The 26,518-nt window shown below is 43.3% G+C and overlaps 1 protein-coding gene across 1 annotated transcript in view; it reads right to left on the bottom strand.

Annotated features, from left to right (window-relative positions):
* The window catches only part of MMEL1 (membrane metalloendopeptidase like 1), a 59,904-nt gene that overhangs the window by 7,245 nt on the left and 26,141 nt on the right, over window positions 1-26,518 (bottom strand). Inside the window, 13 exon segments of the mRNA XM_078146697.1 lie at window positions 414-547; window positions 2,772-2,891; window positions 4,576-4,634; window positions 6,832-6,935; window positions 10,858-10,941; window positions 11,499-11,597; window positions 13,379-13,507; window positions 16,458-16,551; window positions 17,102-17,259; window positions 21,491-21,580; window positions 22,539-22,673; window positions 23,786-23,851; window positions 25,080-25,198. Of these exon segments, the coding sequence (XP_078002823.1) occupies window positions 414-547; window positions 2,772-2,891; window positions 4,576-4,634; window positions 6,832-6,935; window positions 10,858-10,941; window positions 11,499-11,597; window positions 13,379-13,507; window positions 16,458-16,551; window positions 17,102-17,259; window positions 21,491-21,580; window positions 22,539-22,673; window positions 23,786-23,851; window positions 25,080-25,198 (1,391 nt within the window).

Genomic DNA, 26,518 nt, shown 5'->3' with positions numbered 1-26,518 from the left:
GGAAAATTATTTATTTTTTTATCTTTTGTTTATTTTTATTTTTAAATAGTTTTAGAATTTGATTTTATTTTTCCAATTACATGTAAAGATAGTTTTCAACATTCATTTTTGTAAAATTTTGAGTTCCAAATTTTTCTGCCTCCTTCCCTTCCTTCCCCCCTCCCCAATAAGGAAAGCACATTAAACATATTTCCACATGGGATGTAACTTCTTAAGGACAGGGAACTAATATAGTGCCTGGCACATAGTAGGTGCTTTACAAATTCTTGTTGGTTGGTTTATTAAATGAATGGTGCAGCAGGCCTGTCCATCCCAACCCCTTGACCCCCAGTCTTTTATTTCCCTAGGTTCCTCTGAGGATTTGATGCTCTGCCTAGCAAGGTAGTGGCTGAACTTGGGTTCATGTCACTTACATGCTGACCGCCGGCCAGGTCCCAGGAGTAGTTGCTATACTGGTACACCATGCACTTTGTCTGTTCCTTGAAGTGCTGGGATGAGAAGTTACTCCACCAGTCCAACATGTTTCCATCTTTGTCAAAGTTCCTGCCTGGGGGAGAGGAGGGAAGGGGACTACCCAGGGGAGGACAGCACTGGTTCTAGAATTACCAGGGATGCCAATACATCCCTAAAACATAAACCCTGCCCTGTTTCTGTCCATGGCTGCTCAACGTCACAACACTGCACAGATTGGGACTCTGGATCATCTGAGAGTGCATATGGGTGCCATAGTGCATAGAGCACCGGGCTTGGAATCAGGTAGACTCATCTTCCTGAGTTCAAATCTGGCTACAGACACTTACTAGTTGTGTGACCCTGGGCAAGACACTTAACTCTGCTTGCTTCAGTTTCCTCATCTGTAAAATGAGCTGTAGAAGGAAATGGCAAACCGCTTTTGTATCTTTGCCAAGAAAACCTCAGATGGGGTCACTGAGAGTCGGACACAACTGAATGATGATTTAACATGGGCACCAAGCATTCCAGAGAAGGAAGGCGCATGGGTACTGATTTTGTTTCACTCTTCTTGGCAAATACAATGAGTGATTCTGATAGCATGGTACATCAGGACCCATGATGAACATTTGTAAGCACTGACTGTTCTCTTACCAAAGCCATCACCCAGCCCACCTGGGGACACTTGCCAATTTGAAATCTTTGGTCCAAAACCCTCTTATGACTTCATAGCCACATCTTCTATAGTAGCATGCTGCCCTAGCCACACTGGCTAACTAGTTGCTCCCTAAAATTGACATTTCACCTCCCACCTCTATATCCTTGCTCAAGCTATACTGTATGTCTGCAATGCATTCCCTTTTCACCTCCACCTGATAGTACCCCTAACTTCTTTCAAGGCTCAGATCAGAGTCACCTCTTACGACATTTCTGATCCCCAGCTGTCAGTGTTCTCTCTCCTTCACAATTTCTATTTAATTATCTCTCATGTTGCATTCTGTAGCACATTGATTGGAGGGTGGAGCCATAAACCCCGAAACTCCATTGAAGGAGGGAGCTTAGCTCAGGATGCCTCCATGTTTCTCATGTGGCTGCATTACTCTGGGAAACCTCTGACTTTGCCACCCTGCCCCTGTGTAGGGCGCCTTTCCCTGCTCCCTTCCTCTCCCCTCTTGTTGCATCCACCATTAAACTATAAGTTCCTTGAGGGGAGAGACTGATTTTCTTTTTTTTTTTTGTATTTGTATCCCCAGTGCTTGGTACAGTGCCTGGCACACAGTAGGTGCTTAATAAATGTTTACTGATTGATTTTAAGCTCCTCCGAGTGAGGAATTGATTCATTTTCAACTTTGTATCCCCAGTGTCTGGTAATTTTGGTGGGGAGACTGAACTTGTGATTTTATTGGTACATGTACCAACTTATTGGTACGAGGTGAAAATGGTGGCTCCCAAAGTACTCTACAACTGAAGGTTGCCTTAGGGCATGAAGAGATAAAGGACCTGCCCAAGGTCACACAGCCCATGTGTGGCAGACATGATTTGAACCCAGGTTTTCCTGATTCCAAAGTCTCTCTCTATCTACCATACCCTTCTTCCTCTTGATTAATAAGTACTCGGTGAATCCCAAGCCTGTATTTCCAAATAAATGTTTACCTTCTAAGTAGTCCCCTTCAGGGGCTGGACACATCCATGCTTTCTGCTTTTAGGATCTTGGCTATAGAGTGGGTGGGACCTTGGACATTGTCTAGTCTCAGCGCCTCCTTTTACAGATGAAAAACAAGCCCAGATGGGCTGCTGTCCCAAATGGGATGGGTGGCCTCCTGAGGTAGTGGTGTCCCCCTCTATGAGGGTCTTTAAACAGAGTCCGGTTGGTCACTTGTCAGGCGTGTTATGGAGGGGAGTTTTGTTTAGATGCAGGTTGGACAGAAGTGGCTTCTGAGGGTCTCTATGGCTCAGGCTTTATGGGACTTGCCCAATGTCACATGACTAGCATGTGGTAAAGGCTCAAACCAGATTTTCTCCTGATTCCAAGCCCAAACGCTTCCTTCTATGCTGCCCTTCCCCTCTTGGCACCACGCAGCAGGACCCAGCTCTCACGTCATCACTGAGCTTTGCACACGTCAGTGTCCTATCTCCTCAACCAGGCTCAGTGGTCTTTGAGGCCAGATGCCATGGTATTGCGTCTCTGTCTCCCTTTGTTTCTTATCCTGGCCTAGGTCCTCAGCACTGAAGCTTTGAATATTATGATCAATCTCTACCTCTAGGGACTGGCCCCAAGGTGTGTGTGAGAGGAATGAGGAGTGGAGGAGAATCCTACTCACCATTGTCGTCAAACCCATGGGTGATCTCATGGCCAATCACCATCCCGATCCCCCCAAAGTTCAAGGCCTGAAGCTGCTGCTTGCTGAAGAAGGGGGGCTGCAAGATCCCAGCAGGAAACACTGCAGAAGAAACAAGGGTTCACAGGCTCACAGGACTACAGCTGGAAGGGACCTCAGAGGCCATTCAGTCCAACCTCTTATTTTGCAGATAGGAAGCTGAGGCCCAGAAAGTGGAAGTGAATCGCCTAAGGTCACATAGCTAGTAAGTGTCAGAGGCTGGATTTGAATCCAGGTCCTCTGAATCCAAAGCCAAGGCTCTTTCCATTATATGGCATTGTGGGCACATTGCCTTGTCCTTTTGGATTGCACACAGCTTAGGATGAAACCACAGGGTTAGAGGCTCATGGATTTTGTCCGTCAGTCTGCCAAGGAGCATTTTTTAAGCACCTGCTATGTGCCAGGGACTGTGTTAAGCACTGGGGATGCAAAGAAAGGCAAAAACAAACTACTGTCAGGAAGTGCACAGTCAAATGGGGGAGATCCACATGAAAACAGCTATGCACAAAGCAGATACAAGGACAGGTTATGAGCCCCATTTCATAGATGAGGAAACTGAGGCTCAGAGAAAAGTGTCTGCAGAAATGAACCCAGGTCTTCTTGACTTCCAGTTCAATAACCATGACTCTCAGCTGAAGTGACGTCATTTATCACCAAGCTGCAGGGGTGAGAATCTGGTCACCAAGCCTCCCATGGAGGACTGCACAATGCCTCAAAGATCCGAATGAGGCCTCAGCAGTCATCTAGGGGAGTGTAAAGGCCACTTTTTTTGAGCAGGTGTCCCTTGAACCCTTCCAAGCCCAGTAGACTCTCAATAATTTTTTCGCATCTGTTGGGGGAGCCCCTCACTTCTATTTTCATATACATATCTTTCTCTCATTTCCCAAATCAGCTTCTCACCCTCATTTGAGGTTGACCCTTTGGGGGCTAAACCTACATAAAAAGGCAGTAGAAAGAATTCTGGGTTTGGAGTGGGAGGATCTGGGTTCAAATCCTGACTGCACCTGGCTCCCTGTATGACCTTAGGCAAATTATTTTCTTTTTTTGGGCCTCAGTTTCCCCATAAGTTTTATGTCAGAAAAAAAAAACTCTATCAGAGCTGCTCCAAAGTAGAAGGACTCCCTTGGGAGGGAATGTATGAGCCCTTCTTCTTCCTTCTTTTCTTTTCTTTTTTTTTTTGTGACACAATTGAAGTTAAATGACTTCCCAGAGTCAGGCAGCTAATGAATGTTATGTGTCCAAGGCTGGATTTGAACTCAGGTCCTCCTGACTCCAGGGCTGGTGCTGTATCCACTGTACCACCTAGCTGCCCCTGGGTGATCCCTTCTTGGAGGTCTTCAAAGATTGGGCAATCGCTTGCTGGAAATGTTATAGTGGGGATTCCATTTGAGTGTGGGGTGGACTGGATGGCTGCTGGGGTCTCTTTTAACTCTCAGATTATGGATTCTGGAGGAGCTATAAGATGGGAGGAAAGGGGGGCAGAGGACTAGATTAAAGAGATACCTCTAAGGTCCCTTCCAGTCCTAAATCAAAGATTCACGGTCCTCAGTGTCCTCATCTATAAAACAGAGATTGGACTAAATGCCTTTTGGTGACCCTGCTGGCACTTCCTCTAGGTGCCTAAGGCCTTCCTCCCTTCCTCACACTCAGGCTAGGAGGGGTGGGGGTGGCCACCAAATGAGGAGGGGTGGGAAGGAGAGGGATGGATTTCAGCAGAGGCCAGGAAGGGAGGGACTGCATCACTTACCAATCTGGTTTCGATTTGGAGAGTAAAAGGCATTGACTACGGCGGCCCCAATGATCCAGCTGAAAAAGAAGACAGAGACCAGAGATTACATTAGGTGCCTGTGGCTGAGCTCCAGATGACTAAGAGCTGCATGTAAAGGCAGTCTGGACTAGCATCAGGGATGGGTTCTGTGCACACTTTGGCAAATCACTTCAACTCTCCCCTCCAAGTTTCCTCTTCTATAAAATGGGTGTAATGACACCAAGAGTACCCAGTTCTCAGGGTTGCTGTATGGGGCTAAAAGAGATCTAGACATACAAGCTTTTATTATTTGGGATATTAATATGATTGTTTTCAGGCAGCTAGATGACGCCATAGTGCATAGAGCGCCAGGCCTGAGGTTAAGAAAACTCATCTTCCTGAGTTCAAATCCAGCCTCGGACACTTACTAGCTGGGTGACTGTGGGCAAGTCACTTAACTTTGCCTCAGTTTCCTTATCTGTGAAATGAACTGGAGAAGGAAATGGCAAACCGTTCCAGTATCTCTGCCAAGAGAGCCCCAAATGGGGTCACAGAGAGTTAGCTGTGACTGAAACAACTGAACAACAAAGACAAAAGTTATTGTTTTGGAAGGTTCATGGGAAATGCCTCATCTCAGGCAGGCTGACTGCTTTTCTTTATCCTTTCTCTGACCACAAGGGCTGTGTCATTTTATTTTAATATGAATGATACGAATGTTGCAAGATAAAGTACTTCGAGGTTATCACAGGAGCGTAGATTTAGAGCTAGAAAGTACCATCTATTCCAGCCCTTTCACTTTACTAGTGAAGAAACTGAGGACTAGAGAGTTTAAGTCACTTATCTGAGGTCACATGGATAGTCAGTGGCAGAGTTGGGATGATTTGAATACAGGTCCCCTGCCTTCAAATTCATACTTCATGACAATACTGATAATACAAAAAAGTATCTGAAAGGGTCTGCCAAGTACAGTGGAAAGCATGTGGGACTTTGAGTGGGACAACCAGGGTTCATATGCCAGCTTTGTTATTTACTAACCCATGACCCTTCTCTGATCTTCAGTTTCCATGGCTGTTATTTATGGGGGTTGGATAAGATGGTTTCAAGGATGCTTTCAGTTCTAAATCTGCTCCATATTAAAGCTAAACTGCCATTCCACACTGTTATCATGTCTTCTCCCATCTGGCTCTGTACATTCTAGCTGGACACTGTTTCCCCCTCCCATGCCTTGGAATGCACCCTTAGAATCTCCATGTTGGAAGGGACTTCATCTCCACCCACTTAAATATCCTTTAAGGCCTGCCTCCGGTACCCAGGAAGCCTTCTTTGATTTACAAGATCTAGAGATGGAAGGGGTCATAGAAGTTATTTAGTCCAACTCACTCATTTTACATCTGAGGAAACTGAGGCTCAGAAGTCATATGACTTTTCCAAGGTCACAAAGCCAGTGAGGATCGGAGCCAGATCTTTTGTATTCCAGGATAGTGCTCTTTCTCTAAGCCATGACTTTCATTATAGTTACTCATTTGCCAGATGGGGAAACTGAAATCCGAGAGAAGTGATTTGCTGAAGCTCACACAGGTAAAACAGCAGAACCAGGATCTGAACCTAGGTCCTCAGACTATAAATCCATGGCTGTTTCCACTGTTCCACATTGCCTCTCATCATGATAACCCTGAGTCATCAAGGAAAAAGGTCAATTCTTTTTAAAAAGGCAAGAAAAAAGTGCTTTTGCGAAAGGTTTTCATCTATGTGTGCACATTTTTTTTTTAAAGTCTTGATGAGGGGCAGCTAGGTGGCACAGTGAATAGAGCACCGGCCCTGAAGTCAGGAGGACCTGAGTTCAAATCTGGCCTCAGACAAAACACTTGACACTTACTAGCTGTGTGACCCTGGGCAAGTCACTTAACCTCAATTGCCTCCAAAAAAAATATAAAAGGCTTGATGATTTAAGGTGGCAAATCAGAGTGCTTAGACAGCTAGGTGGTGCGGTGGATAGAGTCAAGAAAACCCAAGTTCAAATACTGTCTAGAGACTTACTAGTTTTGTGACCTTGGGCAAGTCTCTTAACATCTCTGAATTTCAGTTTCCTCATTTGTAAAATGGGGATAGTAGCAGCACCTACCTCTCAGGGTTGCTGTGAGGATCAAATTAAGCATTTTGCAAACCTTGAAGTGCTGTAGAAATATGTGCTGTTGTTTTTATTGTTAATCATGTCTGCCTAAGAGGGATCTCTCTTTCAGCTGCCACTATACTCACACATCCTGGTCCACCTTCTCCCTCAGTTTCTTCAGGCTTTTCTGTGCATTGGACTTAAGGTTCTCCAATGTATTCTCAAAGAACATGTCCTCTTTGAAGTTTAGCTAAGGAAAGGAAATGTTAATAATCCAGAGGATGAAGTTCTTTTTTTTTTTTTTAGAAAATCAGTGAGCATGAAGAAAAAAGCTGTTCCTACACCTTCCTGCTGAAATAATTTATTGATACATAAATAAACAAACAAATAAAAGATTTTTTGGATATTTCTGTTTTTACCAGTGGCTGTCCCTAGCACTGGAGTCTCCCTTATTTTTTTATGATTTTTCCTCAATTAAAAAAAAACATTTTTATTTAAAGCTTTGAGTTCCAAATTCCATCCCTCCTTCCTCTCCCTGAGATGGTAAATCAAATATAGGTTGTACATGCACAATTAGTTAAAACATTACCATATTAACAATTTTGTACAAGAAGACTCAAAAGAAAAAAAAAGTGAGAAATAGCATGCTTCAGTTTGTATTTAAATAATATCAGATCTTTCTCTGGAGGCAGACAGTATGCTTCATTGTTAATCCTTTGGGACTGTCTTGAATCACTATATTTCTGAGAATGGCTAAGTCATTCACAATTCTTTTTTTTTCCCTTGATAATTTCTTGAAAGGTGATGTCTAGGCTCTTTTTTTGATCATGGCTTTCAGATAGTTCAATAATTTTTAAATTCTCTCTCCTGGATCTATTTTCCAGGTCAGTTGTTTTTCCAATGAGATATTTTACATTGTTTTCTAATTTTTCATTCTTTTGGATTTGTTCTACTGTGTCATGATTTCTCATAAAGTCACTATCTTCCAATTGCTCTATTCTAATTTTTAAGGAAGTATTTTCTTCAGTAAGCTTTTGGACTTCCTTTTCCATTTGGCCAATTTTCTTTTTAGGGCATTCTTCTCCTCATTGGCTTTTTGGGCCTCTTTTGCCATTTGGGTTAGGCTATTTTTTAAGGTGTTATTTTCTTCAGTATTTTTTTGGGTCTCCTTTAGCAGGCTGTTGACTTTTTTGTGTGATTTTCTTGCATCACTCTCAGTTTTTCCTCTACTTCCCTTACTTGCTTCTCAAAATCCCTTTTGAGCTCTTCCAAGGCCTGGGACTGATTCATATTTTTCTTGGAGGCTTTGGATGTAGGAGCTTTGACTTTGTTGTCTTCTTCTGGTTGTATATTTTGATCTTCTTTTTCACCAAAGTAAGATTCTATGGTCTGACTCTTTTGCGCTGCTTGCTCATGATCCCAGCCAATTACTTGAGTTTTAAACTCTTTGTTAAGGTAAGAGTCTGCTTCCAATGTGGAGAATGTACTGTCCCAAGCTTCAGGGGTTTGTACAGCTGTTTTCAGAGATACTTGTAGGGACCTGTAAATTTTCAGTTCTTCCAAGGTGGTATGATAAGGGGTGAGGTGTTTACTCCTTTCCTGGCCTGTGACCACAAGTATTCCTTTCTGTCCTGTAACTGTGAGGAAGGGTTCCTCTCCACAGCCACTACAAGCTACCACGCCAGCATCCTCCTCACCCAGCACGCCGCCCAGAACTGTGACCCAGATCCAAACAGGGCAAAGCAAGAGATTCCTGCCTCAGCACTGGCAAAGAGATCCCTGCAGTCCCTCTCTGATCAGCCACTGGATTCCCCTTCAGTCTGTGGGCTGGAAGCTCGGGAAGCAGCTGCCCCCCCCCAGGGCCATGCTCTTGGGGAATGGAGCTGAAACCCCACCTTCCTGTCTCAGCACCGACAGAAACAGACTTTTCCCACTGACCTTCTAAGTTGTCTTTGGCATTCGTGGATTGAGGAGTCTGGAAACCTCCACAGCTGCCCACGATTCCATCCTCTGAGGCCTGTTTCAGGTTCGCTGCAGCCTGTGCGCCCACGCCGTGCTGCGCTGAGCTCCCAGCCCTCCCCAATACACCTTTCTGATCAATCATCCAGGTTGTCTTGGGCTGGAAATTTGTTTCACTCTGTCTTTTTGTGAGTTCTGCTGCTTCAGAATTTGTTTAGAGCCATTTTTTTATGAGTATTTGCAGGGGTTTGGGGGAGAGCTCAAGCAAGTCACTGCTTTCACTTGCCATCTTGGCTCCGCCCCCCCTCACTATTCTTCATTGAACAATATTTTTATTACTGTGTACAATGTTCTCCTGGTTCTGCTCACTTCCCTATGCATCAGTTCATGTAAGTATTTCCAGGTTTTTCTGAAATCATCCTTCTTGTCATTTCTTATACACAGTAATATTCCCCAATTGATGGACATCCCTTTGATTTTCAATTCTTAGCCACCACAAAAAGAACTGCTATAAACATTTTTGTACAAATAGGTCCTTTCCCCCCTTATTTAAATGTTTTTGGGATGTAGACCTAACAATGGCATTGCTGGATCAAAAGGTATTCAATTTTACTGACCTTTGTGCATAGTTTCAAATTGTTCTCTAGAATGGTTGGATCAGTTTACAACTCCAACAACACATTACTGTCCCAGTTTTTCCACATCCCCGCCGACATCCAACATTTTCCTTTTTGTCATATTAGCCACTGATAGGTGTGAGGTGGTACCTCAGAATTGTTTCAATTTGCATTTCTCTGATCAGTGATTTAGAGCATTTTTTATATGACTAGAGATAGCTTTGATTTCTTTGTCTAAAAATTGCCTGTTCATATCCTTTGACCATTTAGCAGTTAAGGAATGACTTGTAAATTTATAAATTTGACTTAGCTCTCTATGTATTTGAGAAATAAGGCCTTTATCAGAGATACTTGTTACAAAAAAAAATCCCTCACTTTTCTGCTTTCTTTAAAATTTTGGTTGCATTGTTTTTATTTATGCAAAACCTTTTTAATTCTGTATAATCAGAATTATCTATTTTACATTTTATAATGCTCTCTATATCTTGTTTGGTCCTTAATTATCCACAAATCTGAAAGATAAACTATTCCATGTTCTCTTAATTTACTTATGCTATCACACTTTATGTGTAAATCATGTACCTATTTTGACCTTATCTTGGTATATGGTGTGAGATGTTGGTCTATACCTAGTTTCTGCCATATTGTTTTCCACTTTTCCCAGCAGTTTTTGTCAAATAATGAGTTTTTGTTCCAAAGGCTTGGACCTTTGGTTTTATCACATAGTAGATTACTATGCGCATTTACTATAATGTAACTTGTACCTAGTCTACTTCACTGATTCACCACTCTGTTTCCTAGCCAGTAGTAGACTGTTTTGATAATTACTGCCTTTTTATAATACAGTTTGAGATCTGGTATTGCTAAGCCACCTTCTTCCACAGTTTTGAAGTCTCCCTTATGACAACGGAAAATTAAGTGAAAACAACCCACTGAGTGACCTCGCCTGCTAGTGTTTGTAGCATGCCACCCCTTTTTAGGCTTGTTCCCATTTTCCCTCAACGTCTCTGCTGAGATGTGAGAGCAATGTTCCGTTCTCTATTCTCTGTCTTCTGGTGCTAAGATTGGTACTCAGCTATCCGGAATTCCATCTCCCTTAAGTGTGATGTTCATTTCCATTCCTGTAATTATTTTAGGTCTGATTCTGTGGACTCCAGTCCCCGTCAGTTCAGATCACTCTTCCTTGGCTTCTCTGAATCTCTCATATTGATAATTTTTGTCTACACCATTGTCATGAGTCCAAGGATCCTGGTTGGATCTGAGGAGTTAACTCAAGCCTGGAGCTCTTATCTTCTTAAGAATTCCTTTTTTTTTTTTGTACCCCTTTGGGAATTGCTTTTACCTAGGGAATATTTGATCATGTTTTTATTAAATGGATTGATTATTTTGAACCTTCAGTTCTGGGTGATCCTTGGGCCAAATATGGAGACCCCTTCTAGGACAAGGGTGGTATTCCATCATATCCCTCCCTCCACCAGACTATTCAATCAGTCTTTCATAATGGGCAATCACATTGTTTCCAGTTCTTTGCCATCCTGACTAGCATTATTGTAGAAAATGAAATCAATGAGTAACTGTTGGGGCTAATGGCCTCACCTGGTAATATTCGTCATCAAGTTTGTCATTTTGCTCTTCTAAAATGTAGTCTGGGTAGCCGATCTGCTCTCTGATGGCTGTGGCCTGCAAGAGAGAAAGAAGGTAGAGGGGCACAGAGTTGAAAGAACACTGAACTTGGGCAAACAGGACCTGGGCTCAGATTCCTGCAAGTCTTTTCCATTTCCTGAACCATTATTTCATTTTCTATATATGTGAATACGGAAAGGGTTTGTGTTTCAGAAGACTGGAGGGACTCATTTTGCTTTGCTGATGTAGATCACACTCCCTTGCTGGCTTTGATAAACCAGTGCTAGCAATTTTTAGATTTGAATCCAGATATTTCTGGCTCCAAGTACCCACTATTATCTGGCAGGCAGAATTATCAATTCTATAAAATGGGTTAAAAATCTCCCAATGTGATAATTACCTAAGATAACAATTTTACCATCAATGTGAGGAAAATGGAAATGTCAGGGTTTATAATCTCCCACTTTGAGTAGAAAAGTCTAAGTTTGGCTAAAACAGGGACTGTACACAAAAAAGGTGCACTTTCCAAATTTCCAAAGTGTGGGATAAATTTGTGACTCCTACTCCAGGTAACAAGGGCCCCAAATGCATCAACACACAAAGCTCTCACTGACCTTCTCCTGAGCCTTCTTCTTGGACAGTTCATCCATCCACTGTAACTCACTAAGGGTCTCAATAAACACCTCACGTACTTTTTGGATGAGATCACTGACCTGAAAAGAAAAGGTTAAGTAAAATTCCCACCTGACCCAGAGCTGAGCCCTTACCCTCCACCCCTCATGCCTAGAATGTGTTTGCAGAATCTCAGCATTTGAAGGGGCTTCATCTCTGTTCACTTAAACACCTTTTCTTTTAAGGTCACTTTGCCCCAGAGCTGAGAACACTTGCCCAGGGCAAGTTATACTTTCTGTACTTTTTGAGGGGGAGACAGGTGGGTGTTCTGCTGGAAGCCATGAGGTCAGCCAGAGAGCAGGGCTCTGACCATGCTGGAATCTACTGCCTAAGCAAAGCTCATGCTGGTATGGAGAGAATCTTGCTATACCTCACATTACAGGTGATCGTATAAAAAGAACCTTGAATTTGGCATCAATAGAGTTGGAATTCTAGCTCCTTACTACCCTAGGTGAGGGATGGGGGATTATTAAGCTCTTATTATGTGCTAGGCAGGAGCAGCTAGGTGGGGCGGTAGATAAAATGTTGGATCTGGAGTCAGGAAGACCTCAGTTCAAATCTGGACTCAGACACTTACTAGCTGTGTGACCCTAGACAAGTCACTCAATGCTGTTTGCCTCAGTTCCTCATCTGTCAAATGAGCTGGAGAAATAGCAAACTACTTCAGAATCTTTGTCAAGAAAACCCCAAGTGGGGTCACAAAGAGTCGTCCATGACTGAACAATTGAACAATGTGTTAGTCGCTAAATGCTTTCCAAATACTGTCTCATTTGATCCTCACAATAACCCTGAGAGGTAGGTACTATTATTATCCCCATTTTACAGATGAGGACACTGAGGCATACATATATGTCCAGGATAATCTAATCACTAGTAAATGTCTGAGGCTGGGTTTGAACTCAGCTCTTTCAGATTCCATACTCAGTGCTCTATCCACTCTATCACCCAGCTAGTTATTTCTCCTTTTCGGGCCTCACTCTCTGCTTCTAGAAAATCAATGGGTTGAGGGGCAGCTAGGTGGCACGCTGGATATAACACTGGTCCTTGAGTCAGGAGGACCTGAGTTCAAACCCAACCTCAGACACTTCCTAGTTGTGTGACCTTGGGCAAGTCACTTAACACTGATTGCCTCCAGAAAAGAAAGAAAAGAAAATCAGAGAGATCATTGCTCAAGTCCCTTCCAGCTCCGAATCCTGGGACCCTGGGACCAGCACAAGCTAGTTTGGCAAATGCAGGGAATACCCTTGGCCTGTATCTCCCCAAAAAACAGCTAAAATCACTCCCTGGATAAGCTGTGCACTTGACCCCACTCTAATTCACTCTGGGCTCCTTGATTTAGGGCTGGAGAAGAAGAAGGAGCCTTCTCTAGGAGACAACATGGTTTGGCAGTTGGGTCCTGTCACTTACTCAAAGCACATCACTTTACTTCAGTTTCCCTCATCTGTGAAATAAGGACAATAGGATTGTGACAAAGACCACCCAGTAGTAAGTTTTCACTCTTTTTTTTTTTTTTGCTACGAACTTATTCATCAACAATGAATAAACATTGCATTATGTTTAACGGGACAGGCTGGCTTGACCTCTTAGAAGAAGGCATTGGAACAAGATTAAGAGATGAAGAATACACAACCCACTGTGGAGAAGAGTCAGAGCTGGACTCTCAGGGTTTGGAATGACACGGCTCCCTCTTCCCAGTAGAGTTCTCTGGTCCTCAGGTTTCTATGGTGTGGAAGGTAATGAGTCTGAGGCAGCTGGACCATGATGCTGGAATGGATGGAGTTCAGGAGTGGCACAGGAAGACCAGGAGCAGTGCTTTACCTACCATCCTCTTACTCTCACCAGCAAATGATTGTTTCACGTAGAGGGCACCCACTGCACTCTCCATGTTGCTGTTGACATAGCGCACACATTCCCGCCACTGTACATCCTCTAGTGAAGTCCCGTACAGAGCCTGGGGAGAGAGATACATACAGTGTTTGCTCCCTCCTGCCCTCCCTTATCCACCCAAATCATATATTCATTTACATAGTCACTCATTCATTCATATATGCGTCTATTTATACTTTCCCTCATTCACTCCTTTACTCATTCACCTGCTCTACATATGGTCCTAGGACCAAATGAGAAAATGAACATCATTTCTATTCCCAAAGGTCACATGGCCTACTTGGGGAAACAAACCACAACGAATCACAGAATCTCGTAGTTGGAAGAGATGTCAGAGGTCAGAGGCTTTAGAGTTAGAAGCCACCTCAAAGGCCGTCTAGTTGTCCTCTCAACTTACAGATTGGTTAAAGAGGGTAAGTGATTATTTGTTCAAGGTTACGCAGGTAAGAAGTAGTCTGGTCCATATGGTGATCTCAGGAGAGTAATTTCACTTATCTGGAGTCTCCTATGTAAAATGAGGACTAGATGGTCTCAGAGTCTCCTTCCAGTTCTAGGTCAATGGATGGCCCTGTAATTCTAGATAACATAGAATCTCAGAGGTGGAAGGGGATTCATCAGCTATCTAGTCCAACCCCATATCCAAATAGGAGCTCTAGTCATGACATGCCCACCTAATGATAATCCTTCCTCTCTTTGAGTACTTGCAGTGGATAGAGCACTGGCCTTGACATCAGGAAGACTCATTGTCATGAGGTCTAACCCGGCCTCAGACACTTCCTAGCAGTGTGACCCAGGGCAAGTCACTTAACTCTATTTGCCTCAGTTTCCCCATCTGTAAAGTGAGTGGAGAAGGAAATGGCAAACCATTCCAGCATCTTTGCCAACAAAACCCCAAACAGGATCATGAAGAGCTGAATATAACTGAAAACGACTGAACAACAAAAGTCTCAAGCTGAGTCCTAGCTGTCACTAAATGGCCTCGAATCATAGAACCCTAGAGTTGGAAAGGACCTCCAGAAGGGACAGAATCCAACCTATATCTGAATGAAAATCCATTCCAAAATAATAATAGCTAACATTTATGTAGTGCTTTGTGCCTGGCTCTGTGCTAATTGCTTTATAATTATCATCTCATCTGATCCTTAAAACAACCCTAAGAAGTAGGTAACTAGTATTATCCCCATTTAACAGATGAGGAAACAAATTAATAGGTTTAGTGACTTGCCCAGGGTTCCACAGCTAGTATCTGAGGCTGGCTTTGAACTCAGGTCTTTCTGATTTCAGGCCCAATTCTCTATCCACTGTGCTACCTACCTGTCCTCTACAATCTCCTCAGTGTGTGGTCCTCTAGCTTCTACTTGAAAATCTCAAGGGAGGAGGGAACTACTACGTCCTGAAGTCATCTGTTTTACTTTGGGACAACTCTCATTGTCAGGACATTTTTCTGGACACCAAGCCTCCTTCTTGATACCACTCTGGAACCCAACAAAGATAATACAGCTAATCCCTCTTTCCTATGATAGGTTTTGCAAGTGGGAGAAATGAATATTTCTCTCTTGTATCTAATAATTAATTATTGAATCAGGACAAAGGTTTTTCCCCTTTCCTACTTCCTCATTCAGAAACTAACCAGTGGGTAAATCTTTAAGAGAGATTTCCCCAGGCCAAGATCTAGTCAGACAGATTATTCTAGAAAGTCTAAGTTTGGGCTAATGGGTCTCATCCTGCTCACTGTGTTTTCTCAGACAGGTTTGGGGAAGCCCTGATTCTCCCTTTTATGAAGAAAGATGATATGGAAATTGATGTCTCTTTGATCAAGTCACATACCCCAAGACCCTCATTTTAATATAGTCCACTTCCCATTGTGTTAACCAGAGTTGACTGACACCCCTCAGGAATACCTACTATTTGAAGGACATGTGAACTGTGAGTCTACCACCATTAAGGGTCTTTCGTCTAAGAGAGATAGCCAAATGACCATTCTTTTATTAATAAACATTCTGGCCTTATTAATAAAAGGATTAAATTACCCAGAAACTGTGCCTCTCTAACCTTTTTAATCATCACAAAGGGATTGGAGGAGTAGCTAGATGTGTGGCCTGTTGACCTATATTTGATGGAGCAGGGTGGGAGGGGAGAAGACAACTTGAGAGGGGTGGGACTCAATGATGAACTATACAAGGTTAAAGCTACGCAGTCTTTATATTTGGACACAGCCCATACTTATGTTCACACATATGGGGGCAAACAAATCCATTTTCTCTAACACATCAGTAGAAACTTTGGGAAAGGAGCCTGTTTAGGAAATTTATCCAAGTCCCTCCATGAGGGAAGAGGCACAGAGTCCAGGAGACATCTCTGCTGCACCCTCCCCCTCCAATTTAATACCTCGAGCTAGGACGAGATCGCATATTTGGTCCAGATATTACAATTGAGGCTCAGGTTCAAAACTGGCCCACTCTCACTCCCTGTACAATCTTGGAAAGAGTGAGTCCCTGGTCCTTTCCCCTCTCTGGGGATGGGTATTTTCACAAGGTGAGGAGGATCAATTTTGAGATCATCACATTTTAGACATGAGGCTGAGAATGGGAAGTGATCTGCCTAAGATCACACAGGAATGCCAGAGCCAGAGTTTTAACTCAGATCCTGTGGTTCTAAGTCTAGCTCTCTTTCAAATGTACTAGACTATTCTGGATGTTAGTGAGGGATAATGGAGAATGGACTGGCCTTGGAGTTAAGAAGACAGGGGTTCCAGTCCTTCTTCTGACATACACTAGCTATACGACCTTAGAAGAATTAGGAAATTTTTTGAGATTATTAGTTACAGAAAAACTGCCAATATGTGCCAAGGTGGGGGGGGGTGCTTCCACACCAGGAGTTCCTCACCCTGATGTAATTAAATGTATAAGAGAAAAAAGATAGGGTCGTTCCCCAAGAGGAAGGTGGTGTGGCAATGGCAATCTAGCAGACTCGAGAGTCCTTTGTTCCATTCCCCAGGCACATTGGTGACTCACCTTGCGATAGCTAACTCGAGCTTCCTTGAATCGATTACTCAGGTTACTAATTTGATCTTGCACCAGGCGCCACACCAGGTAGTTTTGGATGGTTCTGGGAACAGATGAACAGAGTCCCACATTAGTGCCCAGGGAGGGATCAGGAATGAGGCTGGAAGTTGGAAGGGTTAGAAATGGGGTTGGAGACAAGGTCTTCTGGTTCCTCACTGCCCGATAAAAAGACTTTCTAATTGGGGATGATAAGCCTTACACAAGAGAGGAATAGGCAATTGAGAAGGGGGATGTGGTTTAGACATCTTAAGAAGAGATTCTTTTCCTTCCCCCAGGTCTCTTTTCCCACCTGAAATTTCACTAAAAGAAATCAGGCTTTTTCATAGGTAGAAATGCAACTACTTTCTGGGAGGGATAGTACATTAAGCCTTATCAGTCATTTACACTTCAGTGTGAATGAACACATTGGATCTTTTCCTGGGAGCAGGTTTTGATGGAAATGTTGGTGTTGGAAATCTGGGGCACTGGATGCTTGAAAAGTAGGGTGGAGAGGATACCACAGAAGGAGGGGGAAAATACCAAGGGAGGCTAAGTCTGATTAAGACAAAAGTTCAAAGCCATCACAGTTACGTTGCTGAGGGTGCCAGGCTCACCTGGCTGGATACTTGCTGATGATTTCTTGAAGATTCTGGAGGTAAGGAACGCCATACACCACCACCTCCTCATTCTCCAGGATGTTAATGTTGACTGAGGACATGACAATTTATATAAAGACAGTCCAATTGAAGTTCTGTGAGAAAGGCGGACTGACCTGGTACGATGTAATGGAAAGAACATTGGAATTAGAGGACTAATGCACAGGTCCAGTCACATCTGTCCTTTCCTCATGAAGAACTGTCCAGGCCATGCCCTCTGGCTGGAATGTACCACCATGTGGGGAGCTGTCTAACCATCTCTGCCTTTCAAAATCCTCTCTTCTTCCTATTAGGCTCAGCTCAGGTAACATTCCCTCCCTGAGGATGTTTCTGATTCACAGTGTGTGGCTTTCTTCTTTTTCTCCCTCATTCCCCACCTGGCATTCTATCTATCTCTCTGAACACACGTTATGTCGCACTCTCTTTAGAAGAAAATGAGATATTTTATTGAGAAACATAGATCTATAGCTCAAAGGGGCCTTACAGTCCATTAATTCCAATTCCTTCATTTTATAGATGAGGAAACTGAGGCACACAAAGGTCGTGACTTGCCCAGGATCACACAGGAAATTTCTGAGGTGGGATTTGAACCCAGGTCTTCTCAAATGTGGAGCCCTATCACCTTGCTAACTTTCAGGTGCTGCAGACTTCTCAGTGACTGCTAAAGCTGGGAGCCTGAAGGAGATGATATATAACCCCACTGTCACAGATCATCGGGGAGAAGGGTGATAGACATTGCTTCACAGGAGGCCTCCACATGAGGGCTCCATAGCATCCCACTGGTAACAGCACTCTTGAAAGGAAAGAAACTGGGGGCTGGGAGATAAGACAAGGGAAGGGATGAGAATAAGCATTTATTAATTACCTGTTATATGCCAGGCACTGTGCTAAGCACTTTTACAAATATCTCCTTTGACAAGCCCAAAGATTGAAAGACATTGCAGGTGCCAAGCTACTCCATAATCCAGAGCAAAAATGTAAACTTTCTCTGCCACAGACACCTGATTAGAGGGTGAATTAATCTTCATTGATTAATTGATTAAACTCTCCTGGATTGGCCAACAATAGGTCCAGCCAAGTCTCACTTGGTCATTGTTTGGGCCTTGATTGGCTCAGAGTGAATGTAAACAGCAATTGTTTCTGTTGGCCAAAAACCTTGAGGGTCTTCCCTTCCCAGACAGATTTTTTTTTTTTTACTAGAGGCCATTCTCTGCCTCCTTCCTTACCTAGCCTTAATCACTGAATGCATATTGCCTCAGTCCAACTGAGACCTGTTAAAGACATCTTAAAAAGGCATCTAAGGCCACCTCCAGCCATCCTGATCTATATCTGACCAGTGGACCCAGAGGGCTCTGGAGGAGAGAGTGAGGTTGGTGACTTTGCACAGCCCTGCCTCACTTAAATCCAATTCACTTGCACATCAAGCCATCACCCTCCTGATGTTATTGGTCTTCTTTGGGAGCAAAGGATGAACAACAGAGGAAACATGATGGAAATAACTAATTACATACAACCTATCAAGTAGTGAAGCAGGTAGGTGGTGCAGTGAGCGTGGAGTCAGGAAGACTTATCTTCCTGAGTTCAAACCTGGACTCAGACACTAACTAGCTACGTGTCCCTGGGCAAGTCACTTCACCCTGTTTGCCTCAGTTACCTTAAAATTAGCTGGAGAAGGAAATGGCAAACCACTCTGGTAGCTTTGCCAGGAAAACCCCAAATGGCGTCATGAAGAGTCAGATATGACTGAAACAACTGAACAACAACAACTAAGTAGTAAAAATGGAAGATCACCTCAGAGAGAAGGGACTGGGGGGTAAAGGGGATTGGGAAAGCCCTCTTGTAGAAGGCAAGATTTGAGGGCAATCTTGAATAACAATAACAAGTATTTTATATGACATTTTAAGCTTTACAGATATCACCTTATTTTATCTTCACAACAACCCTGAGGAAACTGAGGCACATAGTGGTTAAGTGACCTGCCCCAGCCCTCACCACTAATAAGGTGTTCCTGATTCCAGGCCTAGCAGTCTGTTTCATTAAGCCACCTTCTGAAGGAGGCTAGGGAAGCTGGGAGTCAGATATGAGGAAGGAGAATATTCTAGTTCAAAGGCTTAGAGGTGGGAAATTGAGTATTTGATGGGAAGAATAGCAATTATGCTAGTGAAGGTGAAAGATAGTAAGCATAGTAGGGAGTAAAGCATAAGAAGGCTGGAGAGATAGGAAGGGACCAAGTAGTAAAGGGCTTTAAATGCCAAACAGGGACTTTATATTTGGTCCTAAAGGTAATGGTTAACCACAGGAGCTGATACAGTATGGGCATGGCATGTTCAGACCTGCATTTTAGGAAAGTCACTTTGGAAGCTGAGTGGAAGAGGGAGCAAGAGACTGGAACTTGGGAGTCCACGGAGAAGACTGATATAATCGTCCAGATGGTGGGTGATGAGGGTTACATCATGGTGTCCTATACAGAAGACACTTAATGAATGTTGCTGAATTGTTGACCTTGAACAAGTTCCTTCCCTTCTATGGATCTGACTTTCTTCCTCTGCAAAATGAAAATCCCATTCCAGCTCTATGCTGCAATCAGTGAATGAAGTACCTGCTATGTGCCAGGTTCTGTGTTAGGTACTGGGAATACAAAGACAAAACTGGACCACTCTCTGCCCTCATACCCAATCTATTGGGTATGAATGTGTAATAACAGATGCTAATGTTACATTCCAGTAGAATGCAATCTCCAGGAGGGCAGGAACTCTGAATGGTCCATCTCAGTATCCCTAGCATTTGACAGAGTGCTTCATATGTTAACTCAAAAATAATTTTTTAAGTACCTACTGTGTTCCAGGCACTGGCTTAAGTACTCGGGATACAAAAGCAAAGCAAAAATAGCCCTTGCCTTCAAGATGCTTACAGTCCAGTGGGGGAGACATCATGGGAACAACTATATATGAACAAGAAAGATACCAGCTACATTGAGGGGCAATCTCAGAGGGAAGAGGCTAAGATTAAGGAGAACTGGGAATGGTTTCTTACAGAGGTGGGGGCAGGGCTTTAGCTTAGATTTGAAGGAAACCAGGGAAGTTAGGAGAACAGGACAAGGAGGGAGAGAATTCCAGGAATGGGGATAGCCTCAAAAGGCATGGAGTTGGGAGATGGTATCTTGTGCCAGAAGGCAAGCATCAGAGAAGACCAAAAATGTAGGAAGGGGCTAGGTGGTGAAGGTCAAATAAAGGATTTTATATTTGATCCTGTAGGCAATAGGTAGTTCCTGGAATTTATTGAGTAGAGAAGATCTGGAGAGAGACTTGTGGCAGGCAAACCCACCAGCAGCTATCGCACTTAGTCCGGTTGTGAGGTGATGAGGGTCTGCACCAAGGTAGTGGCAGCATCCAAGGAGGAGAGGTATTGGAGAGATATTGAAGAAGTAGAATCAAGAGACCTGGAAGAGCCTGATGAGATGAGAGTGGGGTGAGAGTGAGGAGCCTGGGTGAGTGAGAAAATGGTAGTATCCTTCACAGGAAGAGAGGAGAGATAGTGAGTTCAGTTTTGGACTTGCTGAGTTAAAGATTTCTATGAGACAGGCCTTTCAGCTGCTCTGTCTTTCTACCTTCTGTCTGACCCTGGTCCAGTCTGCTCCATCCATGATCAGACAAAGAGACAGATATCCAGGTTGAAATGTTCAGTAAGCATTTGGAGATGTGAGACTGGAGGTCAGGAATGAAGTGAGGGCTAGACTTATAAATCTTAGAATCATCTTCACAGAGATGATGGTTGAATTCATGGGAGCTCATGAGATCACCAAGTGAAATAGTATAGAGGGAGAAGAGAAGAGGGTCCAGGATAGAGCCCTGGGGGATGTCTACAGTTCATGGGTCAAGATTTCAGCAAAGGAGACTGAAGAGAGGTCAGACTGGTAACAGAACCAGGGGTGCCATGAAAACAAAAAGAAAAGAGAATATCAAGGGAAAGAGGGTGATCAATGATCTCAAAGGCTCCAGAGAGGTCAAGAAGGATGAGGATTGAGAAAAGGCCCTTGGATTTGGCAATTAAGAGATCATCAGTAACTTTAGAGAAAGCAGTTTCAATTGAATGATAAGGTCAAAAGCCAGACTGAAGAGAGATAGGGAAAAGAACGAGCCAAAAGGACACAGTGGGTGCTCAATAAATACATGATGAATTGATGGAATTATATACAATGAGCCTTCTGTCCTCCACCTGAAGGTGGTGGTTTTTTGTTTTTGTTTTGTTGTGTTTTGTTATTGGTGTAAGTCTGGCAAACACCATCTCCAGTCAGACAAAGCCTCAGATAGACAGACAGATGAGAAACTGAGAAAGCTGTAAAATTACCTTGAATGAAAAGGTACTCTGGAGCTGTGATATGTTCATTCTGTGATAGAGGAGAGTGATATCATGCCTTTCCTCTTGAGCTAAAGTGGCCTAGAGGGAAGATAGAAAGATGAGTCACCACTCGTGGGAGCAACCCCTAAAACTGTCCAGATCTACATACCCAAGAAGCACAGGTCAAAATCTCCATGGCTTCTCTTTGCTCCCCCCAAGTAATCCCATGATCCTTGGGGAAATTTAAGTCAGGCATAGGACCTGGCACAGAGAAGGTGATTGATAAATGCTTATTGGTTGATTAAACTCTGGCCACTAACAAATGCCAAATGACAGTCCTGGGGAAAAAGTGTACTAATAATAGTGGGGAGAACACTGACTCTGGAGTAAGAGGTTCTGGATTCAAATTTCACCTCTGACACTGCATAAGTGACCTTGGGTAGGCAACACCAGTTTTCTCATCTGTGAAATGAAGGGGTTAGACCAGATGACCACTGAGCTCCTTCTAGCTCTTGATCAAGAATCCAAGTAGAACTGGAAGGGACCTTAGATGTCATCTAGCCCAATCCCCTTATTTTACAGATGAATAAAATGAGGTCCAAAGAAGTGACCTGCCCAAGGTCATACTAGTAGTCGATAACAAATCCTGACTTCCAACCCAGATCTGTGATCCTATAATATTTTTCAACCATCTCTCATGAACTCTGTTTTCTCTACTACCAAAGCCAGATCCCACCCAAACATTTCTCCTGGCTGTCTCCCATGCCTAGAACATTCTTCCTCCTCATCTCTACCTCCTGGCTTCCTTGGCCTCCTTCAAGTCTCAGCTGAAGTCCTGCCTCCTACCAAGACTTTTCCCGATCTGCTTAATTCCCTCTGAGGCTACCCCCAATTTAACCTATCTATAGCTTGTGTGCACATAGATGTTTGTCTGCCATCTCCTCCACTAGACACGAGTTTGTATTTTCATCTCCCTGTGGGCTACAACAGTGTCTAACCCACAGAGGATACTTAGCAAAAGCTGTTTGCTCTCCCAGGCCTTTATATTATTACTCACATTGGCAATTTCAGTTTCAAATTTCATCACCAGCAACATTTCATTCTCCACAAACTCATCATCTTTGGTGAAGTTCAGATCTGCCCGAATCATCTTAGCTATGCTGATCATGAACTGGAGATATTCCTCCCTGACCTGGGGCAGAGGGGAGACAAACACAGGTCAGGAGAGAGACAGGAGTAGAGGGGCAGAGACACTCAGACAGAAACGCCCAGTCCCTCCTAATGTCCAGGTCTGTTTTCTTGCACCTCACCCCAGGGGCACAAAAGTCTACCAGCCTGAGGAAGCATAGAGACCCTGAAAGACCACTTAAGGAGATCCCAGGATTTAAAGCTGGAAGACCTTAAGATATCATGTTTCCCAACCTGCTCATTTTACAGAGGAAGAAGCTGAGTGTCAGAGAAGGGAGGGGACTGGGCCAAAGGCACAGTGCTTTTAAGGAGCATAGCCAGGATTAGAAGTCAGGGTCTGACTGACTCCAGGACTCTTTGAATTCCACCCTGCCCCAAGTATTCAGAAAATGACAGTTAGGAGAGGGGGGGTGTCTTTGACGAGCTAGAAGGGACTTTTGAAATCCTCTGGTTCCTATTCTCTCATTTTATAGATGAGGAAAATGAGATCCAGAGAAAGTAAAATGACTTGTCTAGGTCACACCACTGGTAAGTGGAAAAGATTCAAACCCAGGTCCTCTGACTTTAAATTCAGGGGCTTTCCATTATATCTTACTACCTTATCATGAAAGACCTTTAGATACCATCTACTCCAAAGTTTTTGTTTTCAGTAGAGGAAGAAATAAAACTCAGAGAGGTCACCTAGTCCCACTTTTCAGCTGGTAAGGAAACCCTTTGAACAGCAATCCTCAGCCAGGGACTGAAAGTTCACTTTATATCACGGTATTCAAATCCACTAATGCACTGATCTCCTTTTTTAAAGGGCATTCTTCTTATGAATAGGGTAGTCTCCTAGTTATTCTCATATTTCCACAGATGAGCAAGGAGAGGAATGGGTCACATGACAGGAATTGCCTTGGGAGGCTGGGACAGGTTTGAAGGAGGAGAAAGGGTTGGATGCAGAAGGTCCCTATTCCACAATTGGACTGAGGGCTTCTTTGTGTGGAGCACTGGCAGCTGGGAGGGGAGGTGTGTGTGTGTGTGTGTGTGTGTGTGTGTGTGTGTAGGGGGAGGACCACCCTCTTAACATCTACATGCATCCCACCCAGGGATCCCTCCATGAAAGGATGCACTGACCCTCTGGTAGTTGCCACTGTTGAAGTAATAGTCTTTGGAAGGCATGCCCAGTGATGGCTGGTCAATCTGCAGAACAAATACAAAATGAGATGTGAAGGGGAAAGGGCAGGGAGAAGCAAAACTGCAACCCCACCCTACCCCCACAGCTGATCACAGAGTAAGAGGGCAGAGGGGAGAGGAATACTGAGCTCAGCCCCTCTACTACCCCAAGATGAAGTTATTAGGGGGCAACCCTCTCTAGCACATCTATTCTGAGCAATGACCTAATCAATGAAGGGATGGCTTGCTTTTGGTCAAGAGTTCAGGATGGTGTAGTAGTAGTAGTAGTAGTAGTAGTAGTAGTAGTAGTAGTAGTAGTAGTAGTAGTAGTAGTAGTAATAGTAGTAGTAGTAGTAGTAAATTATAACAAGTCCTTTTAAGGCTTGCAAAACTCCATATATGTATTTAGCCCTCAAAATAACCCTGAGATGTAGGTGTTATTGCTAACTCCATTTTACAGATGAAGAAACTGAGGCAGATAGCGGTTAAGTTCCTTGCCCAGGGTCATGAAGCTAGTAAATGTCTGAGGCTAGATTTGAACTAAGGTCCTTCTGACTTCAAGTCTGAATGAGATAACATGGATATACTGTGCTTTGCAAACCTTGAAGTTCTATATAAATGCTAGATTCTCTATCCATTTCCCCCATGCAGGGGAAAACTATTAGCAAACCAGTGAAATGAGTTTCTCTTTAGGTTTCTGTTGCCACTACTAATTGCCTTGATGGACTTTAGTAAATAAAAACATGTTTGGTTTCTTGTGACTCATAATTTTTTATAGTTTAAATATAGTTCAAACTATATACTTCTGAGGGCTAACTTATGTAATGCATGTTGGAAATCAGAAACAGATTAGGGAATAGAAGATTCAACTCTAAAACACATCTATTTCCTAATTAAAGGAAAGGGGCCATTACCAGCTCTGAATCTGGCACATGGCTGCTTGCAAGAAGATCATTTCCCCATGCCCAAGAGCAGACTCAGAAAAAGAATAATTCTTTCCCAGGTAACAATAGCTGGTATTTTGAGCCCACATTCAGATGGACCATCAGAGATTCGGGTCTGTGTCCTCCAATCGGCTCCCTCTTGTCTAATATCTCCATCAGATCATAGGTTGGGCATTTCTTTGGGAGGCCAGGTCCCTAAACTGATTGGCAAGAGGTTGAGTTCAGCTCCTGTGGTAGGGTACCCCACTGCCCACAGCTAGGTAGGTGTCTTTCACTCTTACCTGAGCTGGGGGACCAGGTGTATTACTTACATAGATGATGTGGCTTCTGGAGTCTCGGTCGTCATTCCAAACAAACATGTCGATAAGGAGCCGTTTGTTGAACTGGGTGTTCATCATTGACAGCTTCTCTTCCATGACCCAGTAGGGTTCTAGGAATTTGAATTCATAGAATGTTAGAGCTGGGAAGGACCTTAGAGCATAGGATGTCAGAGCTGGGAGGGACCTTAGAACCTAGAATGTTAGACCTAGGAAGAACCTTAAAGAATGTTGGAGCTGGGACAGTGCTTAGAGCAGAGAATGTCAGAATTGGGAAGAACTTTAAAACATAGAATGTTAGACCTGGGAGAACTTAGAACAGAGAATGTCAGAGGTGGGAGAGACTTTAGGATACAGGATATTAGACCTGGGGACAAAATGTCAGGGCTGGGACTTGAGAGCATAGAAAAATCAGAGTTGAAAGGACCTTTAGAATTTAGAATGTCAGGGCTGGAAGGGACCGTAGGGCAGAGAATTTCCTAGCTGGAAGAGATTTTAGACTTTAAAATGTCAGAACTGGGAGCACAGGCTTAACATTTTTCGCAATATTGGACAGCTTTGTAGTCTAGCGAAGAACTATGGACCCTTCTCAGAATTGTGTTTTTAAATGCATAGAATCATAGAGGAAACCAATTATATTCAAGTAAAGACTTCATTTTTTCCTCATTCAATTTCACAGACCCCCTGAAATCTATCCATGGACCTCTGTATAAGAGCCTCTGCCTTAGAGATAATTCATTTTAAAGACTGGTAAATTGAAGCTTAGAAAAGGGTAATGATTCTTAACACTTCACTTGTCTAAAAGAATATCTTTGTGCTAGAAAAAAAATCTGTTGAATTAACTCTGCTTCAACAGTTCATTTTTATGGGGTATAGGTCTGCATCAAGGTTCTATGAGAAGCAGTTACCAGTTAAATTCTGAAACAGTAGTTGCTTATAGACATATGACAAGGTGTAGGACATTGGAGCCAACAGAAAGAACAGTCCTCTTCTGTGATTTTCATATGAAGAATTGAACAAATGGAGAACATACAGTGAATAACTGGGGAAATATGGATGCCAGGACCAGTCTAATAGTATGGGGAAAATAAAATTTACCTGAATAGAGAGAGAAGATAAGAGTGTAGTTAGAATCATAGCTATGGTGGGGTTGTTCTTGGGGAGGACCCAGATATTGAACAAAGAAAATTAGAAAGAAGGGAAAGAATAGATTTCAGAACTGCATTAAACTATGCCCAGAGGGCTATAAAAATGTCCGTACCTTTGACCCAGCAATAGCACATCTAAGGCTATACCCCAAAGAGATTATACAAATGGGAGAAGGACCCACATGTACAAAAATATTTATAGCAGCTCTTTGTGTGGTGGCAAAGAATTGGAAATTGAGGGGATGCCCATCAATTGGGGAATGGTTGAACAAGTCGTGGTATATG

The sequence above is a fragment of the Phascolarctos cinereus genome, unplaced genomic scaffold, assembly GCF_003287225.1.
Source record: "Phascolarctos cinereus isolate Bilbo 61053 unplaced genomic scaffold, phaCin_HiC Scaffold_726;HRSCAF=1367, whole genome shotgun sequence".
Classification (NCBI taxonomy): domain Eukaryota; kingdom Metazoa; phylum Chordata; class Mammalia; order Diprotodontia; family Phascolarctidae; genus Phascolarctos; species Phascolarctos cinereus.
Note: the sequence above shows the minus strand (reverse complement) of the source record. Positions and strands in the feature narration are given on the sequence as shown.